The sequence below is a fragment of the Somniosus microcephalus genome, chromosome 2 (assembly GCF_052327205.1).
Source record: "Somniosus microcephalus isolate GS21.2 chromosome 2, FLI_Smic_1.0, whole genome shotgun sequence".
Lineage (NCBI taxonomy): Eukaryota > Metazoa > Chordata > Chondrichthyes > Squaliformes > Somniosidae > Somniosus > Somniosus microcephalus.
Window position 1 is genome coordinate 391408714 of NC_140988.1, and position 18968 is coordinate 391427681.

General features: G+C 47.1%; 1 protein-coding gene across 1 annotated transcript in view; it reads right to left on the reverse strand.

Moving 5' to 3' along the window:
- Nucleotides 1-18968, reverse strand: part of LOC147123877 (disintegrin and metalloproteinase domain-containing protein 12-like) — a 503908-nt gene that overhangs the window by 108576 nt on the left and 376364 nt on the right. Inside the window, exons 14-15 of the mRNA XM_085967584.1 lie at nucleotides 14187-14382; nucleotides 7508-7616 (exon numbers count right to left, since the gene is read on the reverse strand). Coding sequence (XP_085823710.1) covers nucleotides 7508-7616; nucleotides 14187-14382 — 305 coding nt within the window. The remainder of the gene's footprint in view (nucleotides 1-7507; nucleotides 7617-14186; nucleotides 14383-18968) is intronic.

Sequence of the window (18968 nt, forward strand, 5' to 3'; positions counted from 1 at the left end):
GATGTTTGTGAAAAGCTGACAGCTGCAGAAGTGGTGTCAAGGATGCCATGTTGCAGATGGTGAATTTCAGAGCACAGAAAGTGTTTGTTACTGCATTTTTAATACATATAAAGATTTCTTTAACTTACAAGTTTTTAGATCCAACTGTATGTCCAGTGCCACATCATTAGGAGAACCTCTCTCACCATTGAAGGATTGCTTGTCATCTCACCTGCAGCTGCCATTTATTCCAGCAACACCGGAACCAATGAAACAATCAGACCTTGGTCGTCCGAATCCTTCCACGATCAGCCCCAACACCAACATCGACAACCTCATCACCAACCTTTTTTTAAATTCGTATATGGGATGTGGGCATCACTGGCAAGGTCAGCATTTATTGCCCATCCCTAATTGCCCTTGAGAAGGTGGTGGTGAGCCGCCTTCTTGAATTGCTGCAGTCCATGTGGTGAAGGCAAGGTGCTCCCACAGTGCTGTTAGGGAGGGAGTTCCAGGATTTTGACCCAGCGACAATGAAGGTTCAGCGATATACTTCTAAGTCAGGATGGTGTGTGACTTGGAGGGGAACTTGGAGGTGGTGGTGTTCCCATGCGCCTGCTGCCCTTGTCCTTCTAGGTGGAAGAGGTCGCGGGTTTGGGAGGTGCTGCCGAAGAAGCCTTGGCGAGTTGCTGCAGTGCATCTTGTAGCTGGTACACACTGCAGTCACGGTACGCCGGTGGTGGAGGGAGTGAATGTTTAAGGTGGTGGATGGGGTGCCAATCAAGCGGGCTGCTTTGTCCTGGATGGAGTCGAGCTTCTTGAGTGTTGTTGGAGCTGGGGGCACTCATCCAGGCAAGTGGAGAGTATTCCAGCACACTCCTTACTTGTGCCTTGCAGATGGTGGAAAGGCTTTGGGGAGTCAGGAGTTGAGACACTCGCCGCAGAATACCTAGTCTCTGACCTGCTCTTGTTGCCACAGTATTTATGTGGCTGGTCCAGTTAAGTTTCTGTTCACTGGTGACCCCCAGAATTTTGATGGTGGGGGATTCGGCGATGGTAATACCATTGAATGTCAAGGGGAGGTGGTTAGACTCTCGCTTGTTGGAGATAGTCATTGCCTGGCACTTCTGTGGCGTGAATGTTACCTGCCACTTATCAGCCCAAGCCTGAACGTCGTCCAGGTCTTGTTGCATGCGGGCATGGACTGCTTCATTTTCTGAGGAGTTATGAATGGCACTGAACACAGTGCAGTTATCAGCGAACATTCGCATTTCTGACCTTATATTGGAGGGAAGGTCATTGATGAAGCAGCTGAAGATGCTTGGGCCTCGGACAATGCCCTGAGTAATTCCTGCAGCCTTCGCCGCCATCACCTGATGCTGCACTGGACCAGAGCATCAGCCCCTGACAACATTGCTGCCCAGGAGGCCAAAGATGGCATCACCATTGGCAGATTTTCTTCAATTGGCGCTGTAAGCCTTGGCTACCACATGATGCGCCAGGTTGATACCATCCCACACCAGCACCGTGAAACATCCCTTTAATGTCCAAGGCATTCCATGCACACTCATCATCATAGCGGGAGACAGGGTCAGGGGGAGTTATGACTGAACAATCACTGGAACTCAGTAAGACAATTCTGAAGGTGCGCTCAGATCTGTCCAATAAGGGGTATGTTTTGAAAAAGAGGGGAGATGAGATTTTTTTTTACACAACGAGTTGTTATGATCTGGAATATACTGCCTGAAAGAGTGGTGGAAGCAGGTTCAATTGTAACTTTCAAAAGGGAAATGGATATATACTCGAAAAGGAGAATTTTGATGGGCTATGGTGAATAACGGGGGAGTGGGACTAATTGCATAGCTCTTCAAAGAGCTGGCACAGACCTGATGGGTCAAATTACCTCCTTCTGTGCTGTATAATTCTATAATTCAACTCCTGGTGTTTGACTATAGAACATTTCCTACAAGTGTGGCTATTTTTATTTCACTTTATATTTACATCATTAATTGTCCTTTGTTAGTTGTCTTTCTGTTATCGTACTGGAAGAATTTTTAGATGTTATGGTTGACTTCGTTATGCTCATCTTTTGACCCTCTTTGCTCCTGTGACCTTTTTGTTTTACAATTTACTCCTTCTTCCCTGTGGTCTCCTTAACCTTTCTCCCTGCAGGATTTATAGACCCTTGTTGGACCCGTTTGTGGCCTCTGTAAATACACCTGTGCCTGTGCTTTTGTCCATCTGTCTCCTTCAGTATAAAACTGATGGACGTTTGAAGCAAATAACGCTAATGGTTTAAAATGCTGCAGGACTTCTGGAGCATTCCTGCCAAAAATCCAGTGGAAGGGCCGGTAATGGTTCACAAAGCTTTCCACCACTGGGATTGTCCGCGCCTCATGTCTGGGTCTGTTGTACGAATTGAAAGAGATTAATTGCCGCGTTTAGTCAACAAACCCATTATCGTAAGGTATGACAACCAGGATGGTAGAAGGTGAAATGATGAATCCTGGACTTTGTTCATCTAGTGAGACCTATGACCCCGATTTTAATTCCCCCACCTGGTGGAAACCTGCTCTTTTGAGAAGGACACCCGCAGGAAGGCAACAGGGTCCTGCTTTAAATATATAGATCGGGTCACGTGGCTTGGGTCATTTGTGATTTGTTTTAGGCTTTGGTTATTTAAACAGTCCAGGTGATCTCTCCCACACACACAGACACACAGAGGATAATTTTAACCCCAAAAAACGGGGGCTTGGGTTGGGTGAGATGTTAACATTTTTAAAGTCTCAAACCCGACTCCAATCTACCTCCAACCTGCCCATTTCAGGTTTTCACGGAGGAGGAACGGAGGGCGAGCAACCAATCCGCTCCCAGGAGGCGGGCTGGCCATTTAAATATTACAATGAGGCTGTGTGCCTCATATTTAACCTATCTTCCAGGTTTAACCAGGCAGCTCAAGGGAGGCGAGGATAGATTGTGGAAAAGGTAAGTGCCTTTACAGCACTGCTTGTGGGCCAGGAAGAGCCGGAGTGCTTCCTCGCAGCCCACCAAGCTTACCTGCTTCAACACAATGGCCCAGAACTTGGTGTCGGGGGCTTGCCGCACGTGCAAGCCCCCGATCTGCACTCACCCTGCGCGCTGACATCTGAAGCCCGGGCCTGCTCGCATTTCCTGTGACAGGCCCGGTTCAGATGTCAGCGCGCAGTGCTTACCTGATCCAGCGGCGTAGTTAGCGCGATGTGCCGGCTGGGATCAGGTGAGCACTGTACAACCAATCAGGGGAGGGGAAGGTTCATTCATGAGTTTGAGAGTAAGAACTGTCAAACTCATGAAAACTACGGGGGCCCAAAACACTATTTAAACTTTAAATAAAAATTTTAAAAACATCCCAATCATTAAATTAAGTATAAATAAGTTTAAAAAAATAATTTAAACAATTTTTTTTTTTGAAAAAAATAAATTTTTAATAAAAAGGGTCTAAAACTAAACTTACCTTATTGTAGATTCTTTAAAATAATAAACCTGTGGAAAAAAAATTCTAAATTGCACTAAAACACCACTTACCTGTAAAAATAAATACTTATGTGTGCTTTTTACAAGCGTAAAGACCGGAGGCCTTTAGACATGCGCAAATCCCCCAAAACAGAGGAAATCCAAGACGCACGCGCTGCCCCCTACAGCGCACGTGCTAGCCTCTTCACCTCTTGGGTTAAAGGAGAGGAAATGCCGGTTTTCAGCGCATGCGCTGTGCATGCTGAAAACCGGCATTTCCTCTGGCCAGACGCGTGAGTACCCCTTCCATTCTCACGCGTTTGGGGAGGAATTTCTGCCCCATTAACAAAATACTGTGGATGCTGAAAATCTGAAATAACAACAGAAAATGCTGGAAACACTCAGCAGGTCAGGCAGCATCATGGAGAGAGGAACAGAGTTAACGTTTCAGGTCGATGACCCTTCGTTAGAACTGGAAAAAGTTAGAGATGTAACAGATTTTTAAGGAAGTGTGGGGCAGGGTAAGGGAGGAGGAAAGGAAAGAACAAAAGGGAAGGTCTGTGATAGGATGGAAGGCAGGAGAGATTAAAAGACAAAAGGGATGATGGTGCAAGGCAAAAGGAGATGGTAATGGGACAAGTTAAGAAACAAAAGATGACTCTAGATGAGGTGTAAATAGCACTGGCTGAATCTTCAACAGCTGTCATGTGAGAGAAATGTACAGTTGTAGCAAGACTTCTCTACTTGTATACTCCATCCCCCTTGCACTAAAGGCCAACATTCCATTTGCCTCCCTAATTACTTGTTGTACCTGCTGCTAACTCTTTGTGTTTCGTGTACGAGCACCCCAGATCCTTCTGTATCGCAGCATCTGTAGTCACTCTCCATTTAAATAATATTTTGCTTCTCTATTCTTCCTACCAAAGTGAACAACCTCACATTTATCCACATTATACTCCATCTGCCAAATTTTTGCCCACTCACTGAACCTATCGATATCCCTTTGCAGACTCTTTGGCTGTGATTTCGCCTACCGAGGCGGGTCCGGGGCGGCCAGGGTCGGTGTCGCGGTCCCAGCCCGCTGCCTACTGCAGCCCATACGCTCCAAGCGATTTTCTATTGATGGGGCTTGTTAAGCCGGCACTGCGAGGTTCCCGACCAATTAATAGGAAGCGGGTCTGATTAAGTCATTTAATGACACGTCATCAGCCGATTTTCTTAAAGGGGCCATGTCCAAATTGATCTTGACAGTGCTGGGGTCAGTGTTCTGCAGCATTGAGGTGCTGCAAACACTGACAAGCACTGCACAAAGGCACAGGGCTGCACCCAGGCTCTCCCCATGACTCCCTCCATATGCTTATGGAGGGAGTCACAGCATGCATGGAGGTTCTGTTCCCTTCCCATGGGCGGAAGAGACCTCCCCAGGAGATCAACGCAGCCTGGTTGCACATTGCACAGGAGGGCAGAAGCAGGGATGTCGTTAGGAGGACCAGACTGCTGTGGTGCAAGCCTTTCAATGATCTGAGCAGATCACGAAACGTTACTGCCAAGCCACGCTCAACCTCATCCTGCTGTACCCCTCATCACATCCACATCACTCTGCCTTCCCTACCCTGCTCCTGCACATCTTTACTCCCACCAACTTACCTTGCACCTCCACCCATCCCTCTCTCTCTGTCTACATTATCACTTCCCCATCTCACTAGCCACCCCTCACACTCACCCTTAACCTACTGCAAGCTTATGAACTAACAACACACAAGGGTAGACACCTGGGTGGTTTAGCCAATGTTCATGTGAAGTTTCTGTTAATGTGTTGTCAAAAATTGAAATTATATTTTCAACACCTTACCTTATTGGACAGATCTGTGTTCACCTTTGGAAGTGTCTTAGTGAGCTCCAGTGAATGTTGAGACATAACATTCCCCTCCGCCTCCCAATTGTGATGAGTGTGAAAGGAATAGCTTGGACATTGTAGGGATACTTTATGGTGCTGGTGTGGGGTGGTGTCAACCTGGCGCATCATGTGGCAGCCAGGGTGTACAGCGTCAAGTGAAGTAAATCTGGCCATGGTAAGGCCATCCCTGGCCTCCCGGGCAGCAATGTTGTTGGGTGCTGATGCCCTGTGTCCTGTGCAGCATCAGGTGATTGTGGAGAAGGTTGGTGTTGTTGTTGGTGATGTTGGGGCTGATCGTGGAGGGATTCAGAGGACCAACGTGAGATTTTTTCAAGGGCTGGAATAGATGGCAGCTGAAGTTGAGATGACAGAAGCGATCTGTCAATGGTGAGAGAGCTTGCTCCAAGGAGGTGACAGTGGATAGAGAGTTTGCTCCAAACACTTCCAAACTGCATACAGCTCAAAAGTATTTTCCAAGTCCTGAAGGCTCAAACTTCTGACATTGGAAAGTGAACAGCTCAGACCACTTTTGCAGCTGTCACCTAGTCACAGCAATGGGGAGACATAGAGAACCCAACCTACTTACCTGACGTGATCTTCGAACGACGTGACCCCATTAAAAAAGTGGTAAAATAGAAATAGGCTGGCAAAATAGTAGTTAACAAGCGTTTAACAAGAATTTAACTATCTTAAATGCCTCCCCCGCCGCTTGGTGTTGGGTCTGTTCTGAAATCGCAGACCCGACACTCTGGAAACTTACATGGAGGCGGGTTCGGAGCGACTTTCCAACCCGCTGTCAATCAGTTAGATTTTGATAGCGGACGCGCCTCCGAACCCACACTCTGAGCGCCAGCAAATTCGCGGCCTTTGTGTCCTCCTCACAACTTGCTTTGCCATCTATCTTTGTGTCAGCAGCAAATTTGGCTACATTACACTCGATCCCTTCATCCAAGTCATTGATATAGATTGTAAATAGTTGAGGCCTCAGCACTGATCCCTGTGGCACCCCACTAGTTACAGATTGCCAACCGGAAAATGACCCATTTCTCCCGACTCTCTGCTTTCTGTTAGTTAGCCAATCCTCTATCCATGCTAATATATTACCCCCAACTCTGTGAGCTCTTATCTTATGCAGTAACCTTTTATGTGGCACCTTATCGAATGCCTTCTGGAAATCCAAATACACCACATCCACTGGCTCACCCTTGTCCACCCTGCTTGCGACCTCCTCAAAGAACTCTAATAAATTAGTCAAACACGATTTCCCTTTCATAAAACCGTGCTGACTCTGTTTGACTGTATTATGATTTTCTAAATGTCCTGCTACTGCTTCCTTAATAATGGATTCCAGCATTTTCCCAACGACAGATGTTAGGCTAACTGGTCTATAGTTTCCTGCTTTCTGTCGCCTTCCTTTCTTGAATATGGGCGTTACATTTGCGGTTTTCCAATTCTGGGACCTCTCCAGAATCCAGGGAATTTTGGATGATTACTCCCGGATCAGAGATTGGGCCCCCCCAACGATCAGTACCCACCCACCCCCCATCCTGGATCGGTGACCACTCCCCACAAGATCCGGACCCCCCTCCCCCTGCCACTAACCCAGCCGCAGGCTCCCTATCTGCTCCGGGCCTGCAACCTCCTCCAGAGTGTTCCCCGCCTGACAGCCAACAGGAAGCCAAGCCTGTCAATCAGGCTGGCTACTGGGCATGAACCTGCTTGGAAAAAAAAGACACACAATGTGTCGTTAAAACATACGCAGCCTGTGGCCAAAACCCCTCCATCCCGCTCACAAAACCCGCACCAGTAAATATCGGAGCCACAGACACAAACAGAGACACACACACAGACACGTTTTCTCGATCATCTGTAAAATCGGCGGGAACAGCTGTGGAAATTCAACCCCTCTGGGTTGTTATCAATGAACCATTAGGGGAGGCCCCATGTTGTTGGTTCAATATACTTTGATGTTGTGACCAGATATTACTGATTTCTCCATGTGATACTTCATTACATGATTTATTAAATCATAATTTAGAACAATATGAAACACCACAATCTTTTCAATTACTCTTAGTATAAAATTCTTGCATTCGCACTGGCAGTTCTAAACAAGCTGGATTTTTCTGACAAACTTACTTATCCTCGCACTTTATGTATTTGTCATTCTGGTCCTGGCCGCAGTTCCCATATTCATTTCCTTGTGGATTTGTAAATTCATAACAAATACTTTCAGCAGACATTGCACCTATCAGAGAGAGAGTGTGAGAATTACAGAGATTCTACAGCACAGAAACAGGCCACACGTCCTAACTGGTCCATGCTGGTGTTTATACTCATAAAAACATAAGAACATAAGAAATAGGAGCAGGAGTCGGCCATTTGGCCCTTCGAGCCTGCTCCACCATTCAATGAGATCATGTCTGATCTTCTACCTCATCTCCACTTTCCTGCACTATCCCCATATCCCTTGATGCCCTTAATATTCAAAAATCTATTGATCTCTGTCTTGAATATACTCAACGACTGAGCCTCCACAGCCCTCTGGGGTAGAGAATTCCAAAGATTCACCACCCTCTGACTGAAGAAATTTCTCCTCATCTCAGTCCTAAATGGCCGACCCCTTATTCTGAGACTGTGACCCCTGGTTCTAGACTTCCCCAGCCAGGGGAAACATCCTCCCTGCATCTACCCTGTCAAGCCCTGTAAGAATTTTGCATGTTTTAATGAAATCACCTCTCATTCTTCTAAACTCTAGAGAATATAGACCTAGTCTACTCAATCTCTCCTCATAGGACAATCCCCCCATCCCAGGAATCAGTCTGGTGAACCTTTGTTGCATTCCCTCTATGGCAAGTATATCCTTCCTTAGGTAAGGAGACCAAAACTGTACACAATACTCACCAGGGCCCTATATAATTGCAGTAAGATGTCTTTACTCTTATACTCACATCCTCTTGTAATAATGGCCAACATACCATTTGCTTTCCTAATTGCTTGCTGTACCTTCATGTTAACTTTCAGTGATTCATGTACAAGGACACCTAGGTCCCTCTGAACAGCAACATTTCCCAATCTCTCACCATTTAAAAAATACTCTGCTTTTCTATTTTTCCTACCAAAGTGGATAACTTCACATCTCTCCACATTATATTCCATTTGCCATGTTGTTGCCCACTCACTTAGCCTTAATATCTCCTTGAAGCCTCCTTGCATCCTCCTCACAACTTACATTCCCACCCAGCTTTGTATCATCAGCAAACTTGGATATAGTTTTTAGCGTCTTCTTCCGTGAAGACAGACACAAAGGCCGGAATTTTGCCGGCACTGAGAGGGCGGGTTTGGAGGCAGGTCCGTTGTCAAAATAACAAAGATTGACAGTGGGTAGGAAACCCACTGTCAACCCGCCTCCACGCGAGTCTCCCAGGTGTCGGGTCTGTCAGTGGAGAATACAATGCTGTTTGACAGCATTGAGGTGCTGCAAACACTGACAGAACAACTGTCAAACTCAATGTGGCCGTAGTCCCTTTAAGGAAACTGGCTGATGACGCATCATCAAATGACATCATCAGACCGGCTTCCTGTTAAATTGGCCGGGAAGCCCACAGGGCGGACTTAACAAGGCCAATCAAGGGAAAATCCCTTTGACAGAGTGGATGCAGCCAGGATTGTGACTGGAACCCGGAAACCAGCTCTCCCGCCACCATCCCAACACCGATGATAAAATCACGGCCAAAGTATTTGTTTAGTTTCTCGGCCATTTCCTTATTCCCCATTATAATTTCTCCTGTCTCAGCCTGTAAGGGACCCACATTTACTTTCGCTAATCTTTTCCTTTTTACATACCTATAGAAGCTTTTACAGTCTGTTTTTCTGTCTTTCACTAATTTACTCTCATATTCTAGTTTCCCTTTCTTTATCAATTTCTTGGTCCTCCTTTGCTGAATTCTAAAATCCTCCCAATCCTCAGGCTCACTACTCTTTCTGGCAATATTATAAGCCTCTTCCTTTGATCTAATACTATCTTTAACTTCTCTTGTTAGCCACGGTTGGACCACTTTTCATGTGGGGTTTTTGTGCCTCAAAGGAATGTATATTTGTTGCAAATTATGTATTAATTCTTTAGATGCTAGCCATTGCTCATCTATCATCATACCTTTTAATGTAGTTTCCCAATCTACCTTAGCCAACTTGCCCCTCATACCTACGTAGTTTGCTTTGTTTAGATTTAAGACCCTAGTTTTGGATTTAACTAAATCACTTTTCAAACTCAATCTAAAATTCTATCATATTATGGTCACTCTTCCCTAAAGGCCTCTTTACTACAAGGTTATTAGTTAACTCATTGCACATTACTAGATCTAAAATAGCCTGTTCCCTATTTGGTTCCTCAACATACTGATCTAGAAAACTAACTTGCATGAATTCGTCCTCCACAGTATTACTGCAAATTTGGTTTGCCCAGCCTATATGTAGATTAAAGTCCCCCATGATCACTTTATTACCCTTGTTACATGTGCCTCTAATTTCTGATTTATGCTCTGCCCTACATTACAACTACTGTTTGGTGGCCTATAAACAACTCCCACCAACACAGAGGTATTACATTTTGGTAGGAAGAATAGGGAGGTCACTTATCACTTGGAGGGTGCGAGTCTAGGTGAGGTAGAGGAACAAAGGGATCTTGGAGTACAAATACACAAATCACTAAAAGTTGCGACACAGATTAGTAAGGCCTTAAAAAAAGCAAACCAAGCACTTGGGTTTATTTCGAGAGGGATAGAATTGAAAAGTAGGGAAGTTATGCTAAACCTGTATCGAACCTTGGTTAGACCACACTAAGAGTACAGCGTACAATTCTGGTCGCCATATTATAAAAAGGATATAGAGGCACTGGAGAGAGTGCAGAGAAGATTTACAAGGATGATACCAGAAATGCGAGGGTATACATATCAGGAAAGGGTGAACAGGCTGGGTCTCTTTTCTCTTGACAAAAGAAGGCTGAGGGGTGACCTAATAGAGGTCTTTATAATTATGAAAAACTTTGATAAAGTGGATACAGAGAGAATGTTTCAACTTGTGGGGAAGAGCATAACTAGAGGCCATCAATATAAGATACATAGAAAATAGGAGCAGGAGTAGGCCATTCGGCCCTTCGAGCCTGCTCCGCCATTCAACGAGATCATGGCTGATCATCCAAACCCTAGCACCCGGTCCCTACACTGACAGCCATCCCACCCAAGCCCTATCCCTGTAACCCCACATATTTAATCCCCCCTAACACTAAGGGCCAATTTTTATCATGGCCAATCAACCTAACCCGCACATCTTTGGACTGTGGGAGGAAACCGGAGCACCCGGAGGAAACCCACGCAAACACGGGGAGAATGTGCAAACTCCACACAGACAGTCACCCGAGGCCAGATTTGAACCCGGGTCCCTGGCGCTGTGAGGCAACAGTGCTAACCACTATGCCACCGTGCTGATAGTCATCAAGAAATCCAATAGGGAATTCAGAAGAAACTTCTTTACCCAGAGAGTGGTGAGAATGTGGAACTCGCTACCACGGGGAGTGGTTGAAGTGAATAGTATAGATGCATTTAAGGGGAGGCTAGACAAGCATATGAGGGAGAAGGGAATAGAGGGTTATGCTAGAGTTAGACAAGGAAAGACGGGAGGAGGCTCGAGTGGATCATAAATACCTGGTTGGGCTGAATGGCCTGTTTCTGTGCTGTATATCCTATGTAATCCTATGTAAGTTAAGTATGCTGGTATATTTAGTTCCCAACCTTTGCAAACTCATCTTCCTGTTCCTGGGACTAGGGACAGGGTCACTGGCAAGGCTTGGAAGCCTAAGCAGAGCCAGGCCTGGTTAGTACCTGGAGGGGTGACCATCAGGGAAGACCAGATACGGGAGGAGCGGCTGGTGAGCAGGCCCGGGCGTTGGGCTGAAGATTGTCGGACAGGAGGAATGGTGGAAATGGAATGGCGGCGCGCACCGACGCAGCGGCTTTACTTTTCCCAGTCATGGGAGCTTGCAAGATCACATTTCGTTGTTCATGTACTTGTGCAATGACAATAAAGTTGAATTATTATTATTAGATCAAACCTGTTACTTTCTATCTGCGCTATTAATTCATCTATTTTGTTGCGAATGCTTCGTGCATTCAGATATAGTGGGAGAAAAATTCAGTTGGTTGCGCCTCCCATTAGCACCTTAAGAGGGCGCTAACAGGACGCAAACCAATTAGCGCCCGGGCGCGGCACTGCCCATGCCTCCTGCAAAATTCAGTGGGAGGTTAGTGGTGGCGCTAACTGATAGTGCCCTGCGGCGCTGCGCCGCTGGCGAGGACGTCATTGGCGTGCGCAGTGCCCCGCTCACGCCCCGGCCACGATCTTCGGGAGCGCCCCCTGACTTACCGCTGGACGCTATGTCCGACAGGGTCAGGGTGGCGTACCTGCGGCCGGGGAGGCGCAATTTAAAGGCGAGGTGCGCGTGGCCATTTTTGTTGCTGGCCGCCTGCCAGCACCTGCCTGCGCTCCTGTCTCAGACCTCCTGAAACGCACCCCCCCCCCCCCGCGGAGTGCTGGCTGCGCTCCAAGAGCCCGGTACTTCTCTTGAGTGCCAGGCTCTTTTGCCTGCACTCCCAATCCCCGGGGGCCCAGCTGGGCCCCAGGTCGCGCTGCACAAGGCCCCTCCCCTTTAAGAAAGGGTGGAAGACCTGCAATACCGCGGCGCTTCCAGTAGCGCCCCGCTTCCCCCTTGGGGCGCAACCACTCAAGTTCCAGCACGGGGGTGCTCATTTTTCTGGGGCGCTAAAAGTAGCGCCCTGGCAAAGTTAGCTATTCAATTTTTAGCCCAGTGCCTTTAGCTTTGACATATTTCAATTTTTCCCTGATGTCACCTTAGTCACTGATGCCCTTATTACCTTTGTTACTCTCTCTGTCCCTTCCTGACCCACTCTGCTTATTTTAACCCAAAACTCTACTCTGCTCCAGAGCCTTGACATTTCTCTCGCTGCTTTTAAATACTCTTTCCTGAAGCCTCCACCCCCCTTCATTAGTTTAAAGCCCTGTCTACTGCCCTAGTTATTCGGTTCACCAGGACACTGGTCCCAGCCCGGTTGAAGTGGAGCCAGTCTCAACGGAACAGCTCCCTCTTTCCCCAGTACTGGTGCCAGTGCCCCATGAACTGAAACCTCTTCCTCCCACACCACTCTTTAAGCCACGCATTTAAACCTCTAATCTGTTTGTCCCTATGCCAATTTGCATGTGGCTCAGGTAACAATCCAGAGATTATTTCCTTTGAGGTTCTGTTTTTTAATTTGGATCCTAGCTCCTCAAACCCCCTCAGCAGAACCTCATTCCTAGTTTTATCTATGTCGTTGGTTCCTACGCGGACCACGACAACTGGACCTTTCCACTCCCACTCCAAGTTCTTTTCCAGCCACAAGGAGATGTCTTTAACCCTGGAACCGGGCAGGCAACACAACCTTTGGAACTCTCGGTCACAACTGCAGAGAAAAGTATCTATTCCCCTGACTATACTGTCCCCTACCACAACTACATTCCTTTTCACTCCTCACACTTGAACGGCCTCCTGCACCATGGTGCCATGGTCGTCCTGCAGGCGTTTCCCTCATCCACACAAGCAGCAAGAATCTCATACCTGTTGGACAAGGGCAAAGGCTGAGGCTCCTCCAGCACTGCACCTGGGGTCCCCTTACTTGCCTGAGTTACAGTCACACACTGACCACTAACCAGACCTGTACCACTACCTAACCTAAGGGGTGGGACTGCCTCCTGAATCAAAGGGGGACATTTTCCCACTGAAGGTGAGATGGAGGCGGGTTTCAGTTTGGGTGGGTTTGAAACTCGCCTCCACTGATAGGTTTCAAAAATTTGCGATTTTCCCGTGATTGGTCACTTGATTACAGAGGTGTGGGATGCCTTGCTCAATTAATGTTTTGGGACTGAAACTCACCTGTTGACAGCACTTTTCCAGTCTGATTTTATGGCTTCTTGCTCCCTTGGCTCATTCCACAGCATTTCTGCCTATGCTGCACCACCTCCAACGTCTTCTGAGAAACCACCTTGTGCAATTCCAAGGCAAGGGCCTCCCCGAGGCTCTCGGAGGAGGCGCTGCAAATGTTGTTTGAGGGGGTGACAGCTAGCATGGAGGTGCTCTTCCACTCATCTGGGAGGAAGAGGCCTGCCAAAGAAACCTCTGTTTATGGCGGGTGGAAGATGGGAGGCCGGCCAGGAGTGTGTTGGAATAGTCAAGTCCAGGGGTAACAAAGGCATAGGTGAGGGTTTCAGCAGCAGATGAGCTGAGGCAGGGGCAGAGTGGAGCAATGTTACGGAGGTAGAAATTGGCGGTCTTAGTGATGGCGCGGATTTGTGGTCGGAAGCTCATCTCGGGGTCAAATATGACAGCAAGGTTGCGAATAGTCTGGTTCAGCCTCAGACAGTTGCCAGGGTGAGGGATGGAGTCGGTAGCTAGGGAACAGAGTTTGTGATCCTTTTAAGCCAACCACTGATCCCCAGCACACCCACTGCATTAGTTTGGCATTTCCATTCCCCTTCCTGGCTCGTGCCAACATAGTGCCAATTGTATGTGTTTTGATTTTTCTCCAGCCACCTGCTCTCACTCCCGTGCAGACTCTGTCGGCAAGGTTGGGATCTTGGATTCGCAGGGAATTGTGGGTGCTTAGAGGCTCAGGGCATCCATCCAATCACATATGTACACTTGACAAAGCTCATGCATGACTAGGACTGTGCTGTAACAGTATGGAGAATTCTGGTAGCCTGTACTCACCGTCACCCCAGATCTCCTTGCACTGTTTATCCGCGGACTGACAGACCCCCTCGCTGCAGTACAAGTTTCCGTTACTGCATGGGTGGCCATCTTTCACATACGTATTGCTGGGGCAATCCGAGAAGTTGCCTGAACAGAACTCTAGCAAGTCACATTCTCCCATCAACGGCCTACAAATTGTTCCTGCTGAAACAAACTGCAGAACAAAGGCAGCAATGAAACGCGCTGACATTTCAATTGGGCAATTTTTCTGACAGTGAAGGAGTGAGTTGAAAGTAAATTTGTAAATTCCTGGACAGTCAGGTGTGTTATACGTGACGTGTCTGGGTGTTCAGTATTTTGGGTGAGGTTGGTAATCTGTATTGTGGCAGTCAGAGAAATCAACGGTTTAAATCAAACATGGCCACAGTAAATAATAATTCTAATAGGTCTAAGAGCATTAAAAAAACAAGCCTGAAGGCTTTGTGTCTTAATGCGAGGAGCATTCATAATAAGGTGGATGAATTAGCTGCGCAAATAGAGGTAAACGATTATGATTTGATTGGGATTACGGAAACATGGCTCCAGGGTGGAGAAGGCTGGGAACTCAACATCCAGGGGTATTCAATATTCAGGAAAGATAGGCAAAAAGGAAAGGGAGGTGGGGTAGCATTACCGGTTAAAGTAAGGATTAACACAATTGTAAGGAAGGATATTACCTCTGATGATGTGGAATCTGTATGGGTAGAACTGAGAAATACAAAGGGGCAGAAAACGTTAGTGGGAGTGGTATATAGACCTCCAAACAGTAAGGCGGAGGTTGGGGATGGCATTAAAAGGGGAATTAGAGAAGCGTGCAAAAAGGGCACAGCAGTCATCATGGGTGACTTTAATCTACATATAGATTGGGCTAACCAAATTAGTAACAATACTGTGGAGGAGGAATGCCTGGAGTGTTTACGGGATGGTTTCCTGGACCAATATGTCGAGGAACCAACCAGAGATCGGGCCATCTTAGACTGGGTATTATGTAACGAGAAAGGATTAATTAGCAATCTTGTTGTACGAGACCCCTTGGGTCGGAGCGATCATAATATGATCGAATTCTTCATTAAGATGGAGAATGAAGTAGTTGACTCAGAGACTAGGGTCCTGAATTTAAATAAAGGAAACTACAATGGTCTGAGGCGCGAATTAGGTAGATTGATTGGGGAATGTCACTCAAAGGGTTAACGGTGGATAGGCAATGGCAAACATTCAAAGACCACATGGATGAACTACAGAATTTGTTCATCCCAGTTTGGCATAAAAATAAAACAAACAAGGTGACTAAACCGTGGCTAATGAGGGAAATTAGGGATAGCATAAGATCCAAGGAGAGGACATATAAATTGGCCAAGAAAAGCAGTAATCCAGAGGATTGGGAGCAGTTTAGGATTCAACAAAGGAGGACAAAGGGATTAATTAAGAAAGGGAAAATAGAATATGAGAGTAAGCTTGCAAGGAACATAAAAACTGACTATAAAAGCTTTTATAGATATGTGAAGAGAAAAAGATTGGTGAAGTCAAGCGTAGGTCCCTTGCAGTCAGAATTAGGGGAATTTATAATGGGGAACAAAGAAATGGCAGACCAATTAAATACATATTTTGGTTCTGTCTTCACAAAGGAGGACACAAATAACCTCCCAGAAATGTCGGGGAACATAGGGTCTGATGAAAGGGAGGAACTGAAAGAAATCAGTATTTGTAGGGAAATGGTGTTAGGGAAATTGATGGGATTGAAGGCCGATAAATCCCCAGGGCCTGATCATCTACATCCTAGGGTACTTAAGGAAGTGGCCCTAGAAATAGTAGATGCATTGCTGATCATCTTCCAACATTCGATGGAATCTGGAACAGTACCCATGGATTGGAGGGTAGCTAATGTTACCCCACTATTCAAAAAAGGTGGTAGAGAGAAAACGGGAATTACAGACCGGTAAGCCTGACATCGGTAGTGGGGAAAATAGTAGAGTCCATTATAAAAGATGTAATAGCAGAGCACTTGGAAAACAGTGACAGGATCGGACAAAGTCAACATGGATTTACAAAAGGTAAATCATGCTTGACTAATCTACTGGAATTTTTTGAGAATGTAACTAGTAAAATAGATAAGGGAGAACCAGTGGATGTGGTGTATTTGGACTTGCAGAAGGCTTTCGATAAGGTCCCACATAAGAGATTAGCGTGTAAAGTTAAGGCACATGGGATTGGGGGCAAGGTATTGACTTGGATAGAGAACTGGTTGGCAGATAGAAAGCAAAGAGTTGGAATAAGCGGGTCTTTTTCCGAGTGGCATGTAGTGACTAGTGGGGTGCCGCAGGGATCGGTCCTTGGACCCCAGCTATTCACAATATATATTAATGATCTAGACAAGGGAACTAGATGTAATATCACCAAATTTGCAGATGACACAAAGCTGGGTGGGCGTGTGTGCTGTGAGGAGGATGCCAAGAAACTACAGGATGATTTGGACAGGTTGGGTGATTGGGCAGAAGCATGGCAGATGCAATATAATGTGGATAAATGTGAGGTTATCCACTTTGGTGTCAAAAACAGGAAGGCAGATTATTATCTGAATGGCAATAGATTGGGAGAAGGGGAAGTGCAATGAGACCTGGGTGTCCTTGTGCACCAGTCGCTGAAGGTAAGCATGCAGGTGCAGCAGGCAGTTAAGAAGGCAAATGGTATGTTGGCCTTCATAGTGAGAGGGTTTGAGTACAGGAACAAGGATGTCTTGCTACAGTTATACAGGGCCTTGGTGAGACCACATCTTGGCCTAGAAATTGAGTGGGCTTAGCGCCCATTTTGCGGCGCTAGAGGGCATTGCGCTGGACTTACAGCCGGTTTTGAAATTGACTAGGGCCCAACATCGGCGTTACACCGGTAGCGCTGCGCCGGCACCGATGACATCATCGGTGTGCACAGCGTCCCGGTTGCCGTGGTGACGGGCCCCAGCGCCGAAATTCAGTTGCGGCCGCCTCGCCCGTGGCAGCCGCAACTAAGACTCTGGCAACAGAGTCTTACACGACTTTGCGCCGGCGCATAAAGGTGGAGCGGCGGCCGGCCGCTTTCCCGCCGGCCGCCTGCCCGCACCTCCCTCCCCGGACTCCCCCACCCCCCCCCCCCCGCGGAACAGATGCTTCTCGGCTGCGAGCCCGGCACTTCCCCGAGGTGCCGGGCTCATTTTTGTGGCGATTTAACCGGCCAGCGGGCAGGTGCAGGCAGCTCCCCCTTAACTGAAGGAGGAGGCCTGCACTTCCCGAGCCTGCCGCACCGCATCGGGCGCCGCAGCGCCGGAATAGCGCCGCAATGCGGCGCGTAGTGCCAGTTTTCAGGCGCAAACAGCCTTCAGTAGCGCCGGCAGCCGTTTGGGCGCGGCGCTACTGAATTTTTGGCGCGCACAGCGCGACTTAGCACCGGCGCTAAATTTCCGGCGTTAAGCCCCAGCGCAGCGCAAACTCAATTTCTAGGCCCTTGAGTATTGTGTGCAGTTTTGGTCGCCTTATCTGAGGAAGGATGTTCTTGCCATGGAAGGAGTTCAGCGAAGATTCACCAGGCTGATACCTGGGATGGCAGAAATGACGTATGAGGAGAGATTGGGTCGATTGGGCTTGTACTCGCTGGAGTTTAGAAGAATGAGAGGGGATCTCATTGAAACTTATAAAATTCTGGCAGGACTGGACAGACTAGATGCAAGGAGGATGTTCCCGATGGTCGGGGAATCCAGAACCAGGGGTCACAGTCTAAGGATAAGGGGTAGGCCTTTTAGGACTGAGATGAGGAGGAATTTCTTCACCCAGAGAGTGGTGAACCTGTGGAATTCTCTACCACAGAAGGCAGTAGAGGCCAATTCATTAAATATATTCAAGAAGGAGTTGGATATATTTCTTAAGGCTAAAGGGATCAAGGGATATGGGGAGAAGGCAGGGACAGGGTACTGAACTTGGATGATCAGCCATGATCTCATTAAATAGCGGAGCAGGCTCGAGTGGCCGAATGGCCTACTCCTGCTCCTATCTTCTATGTTTCTATGTATTCATGGGTCAGGAATGTACAAGGTACTCAGGGTGCAGTAGCCTAGCAGTTCTGGCACTGGACTAGCAACACAGAGCATGAGTTCAAATACCAATTTGTGAAACTGAATTCAGTAAATGTGATAATTTGGGGGTTGGCACCAGGAATAATTAGCTTGAAAGCTGCAGGATTTGCACTGAAAACCCAACTGGTTCACTAAAATCCCAATATGTCTTTTGGGGAAGGGAACCTGTGTAAGATTCTAAAAAACATAATAAAACCGTTGCTACCGTGTGGAGATCTAAGTTCAGAATGAATTGTGAAATGTTTATGGAATACTAGGAAGTCAGCATGGTCCTTTGTTTGTGAAGACACAAAATGTCGGAAGTCAGCAGGGGGTCCTTTGCCTGGTGGTCAGCATGGTCCTTTGTTTGTAAGACCACATGGATAGGAAGGAGAAACACAAGTGATGAGGAAGTCCCACCCCCACACTCCTCACAGGAACTTGAACTTGTCATGCGGCAAGAACTTGAATCAGGGAAGGTTTGGAGTGAAACTGACCTATCAGAGGGTGGCAGATGGTGATACATGAGTAGGGCCGGCAGAAAGGCACTATAAAGAGTGACCCAGAGGTGGGAAATTCATAAAGAAGATAGAAAAACTGACAAAGAAAATTGGCCAGTCTATGTTTGCAGCTTATGACTTTTCTGGACCGATCACCCAGAGATAAAGGAGTATGTATGTATA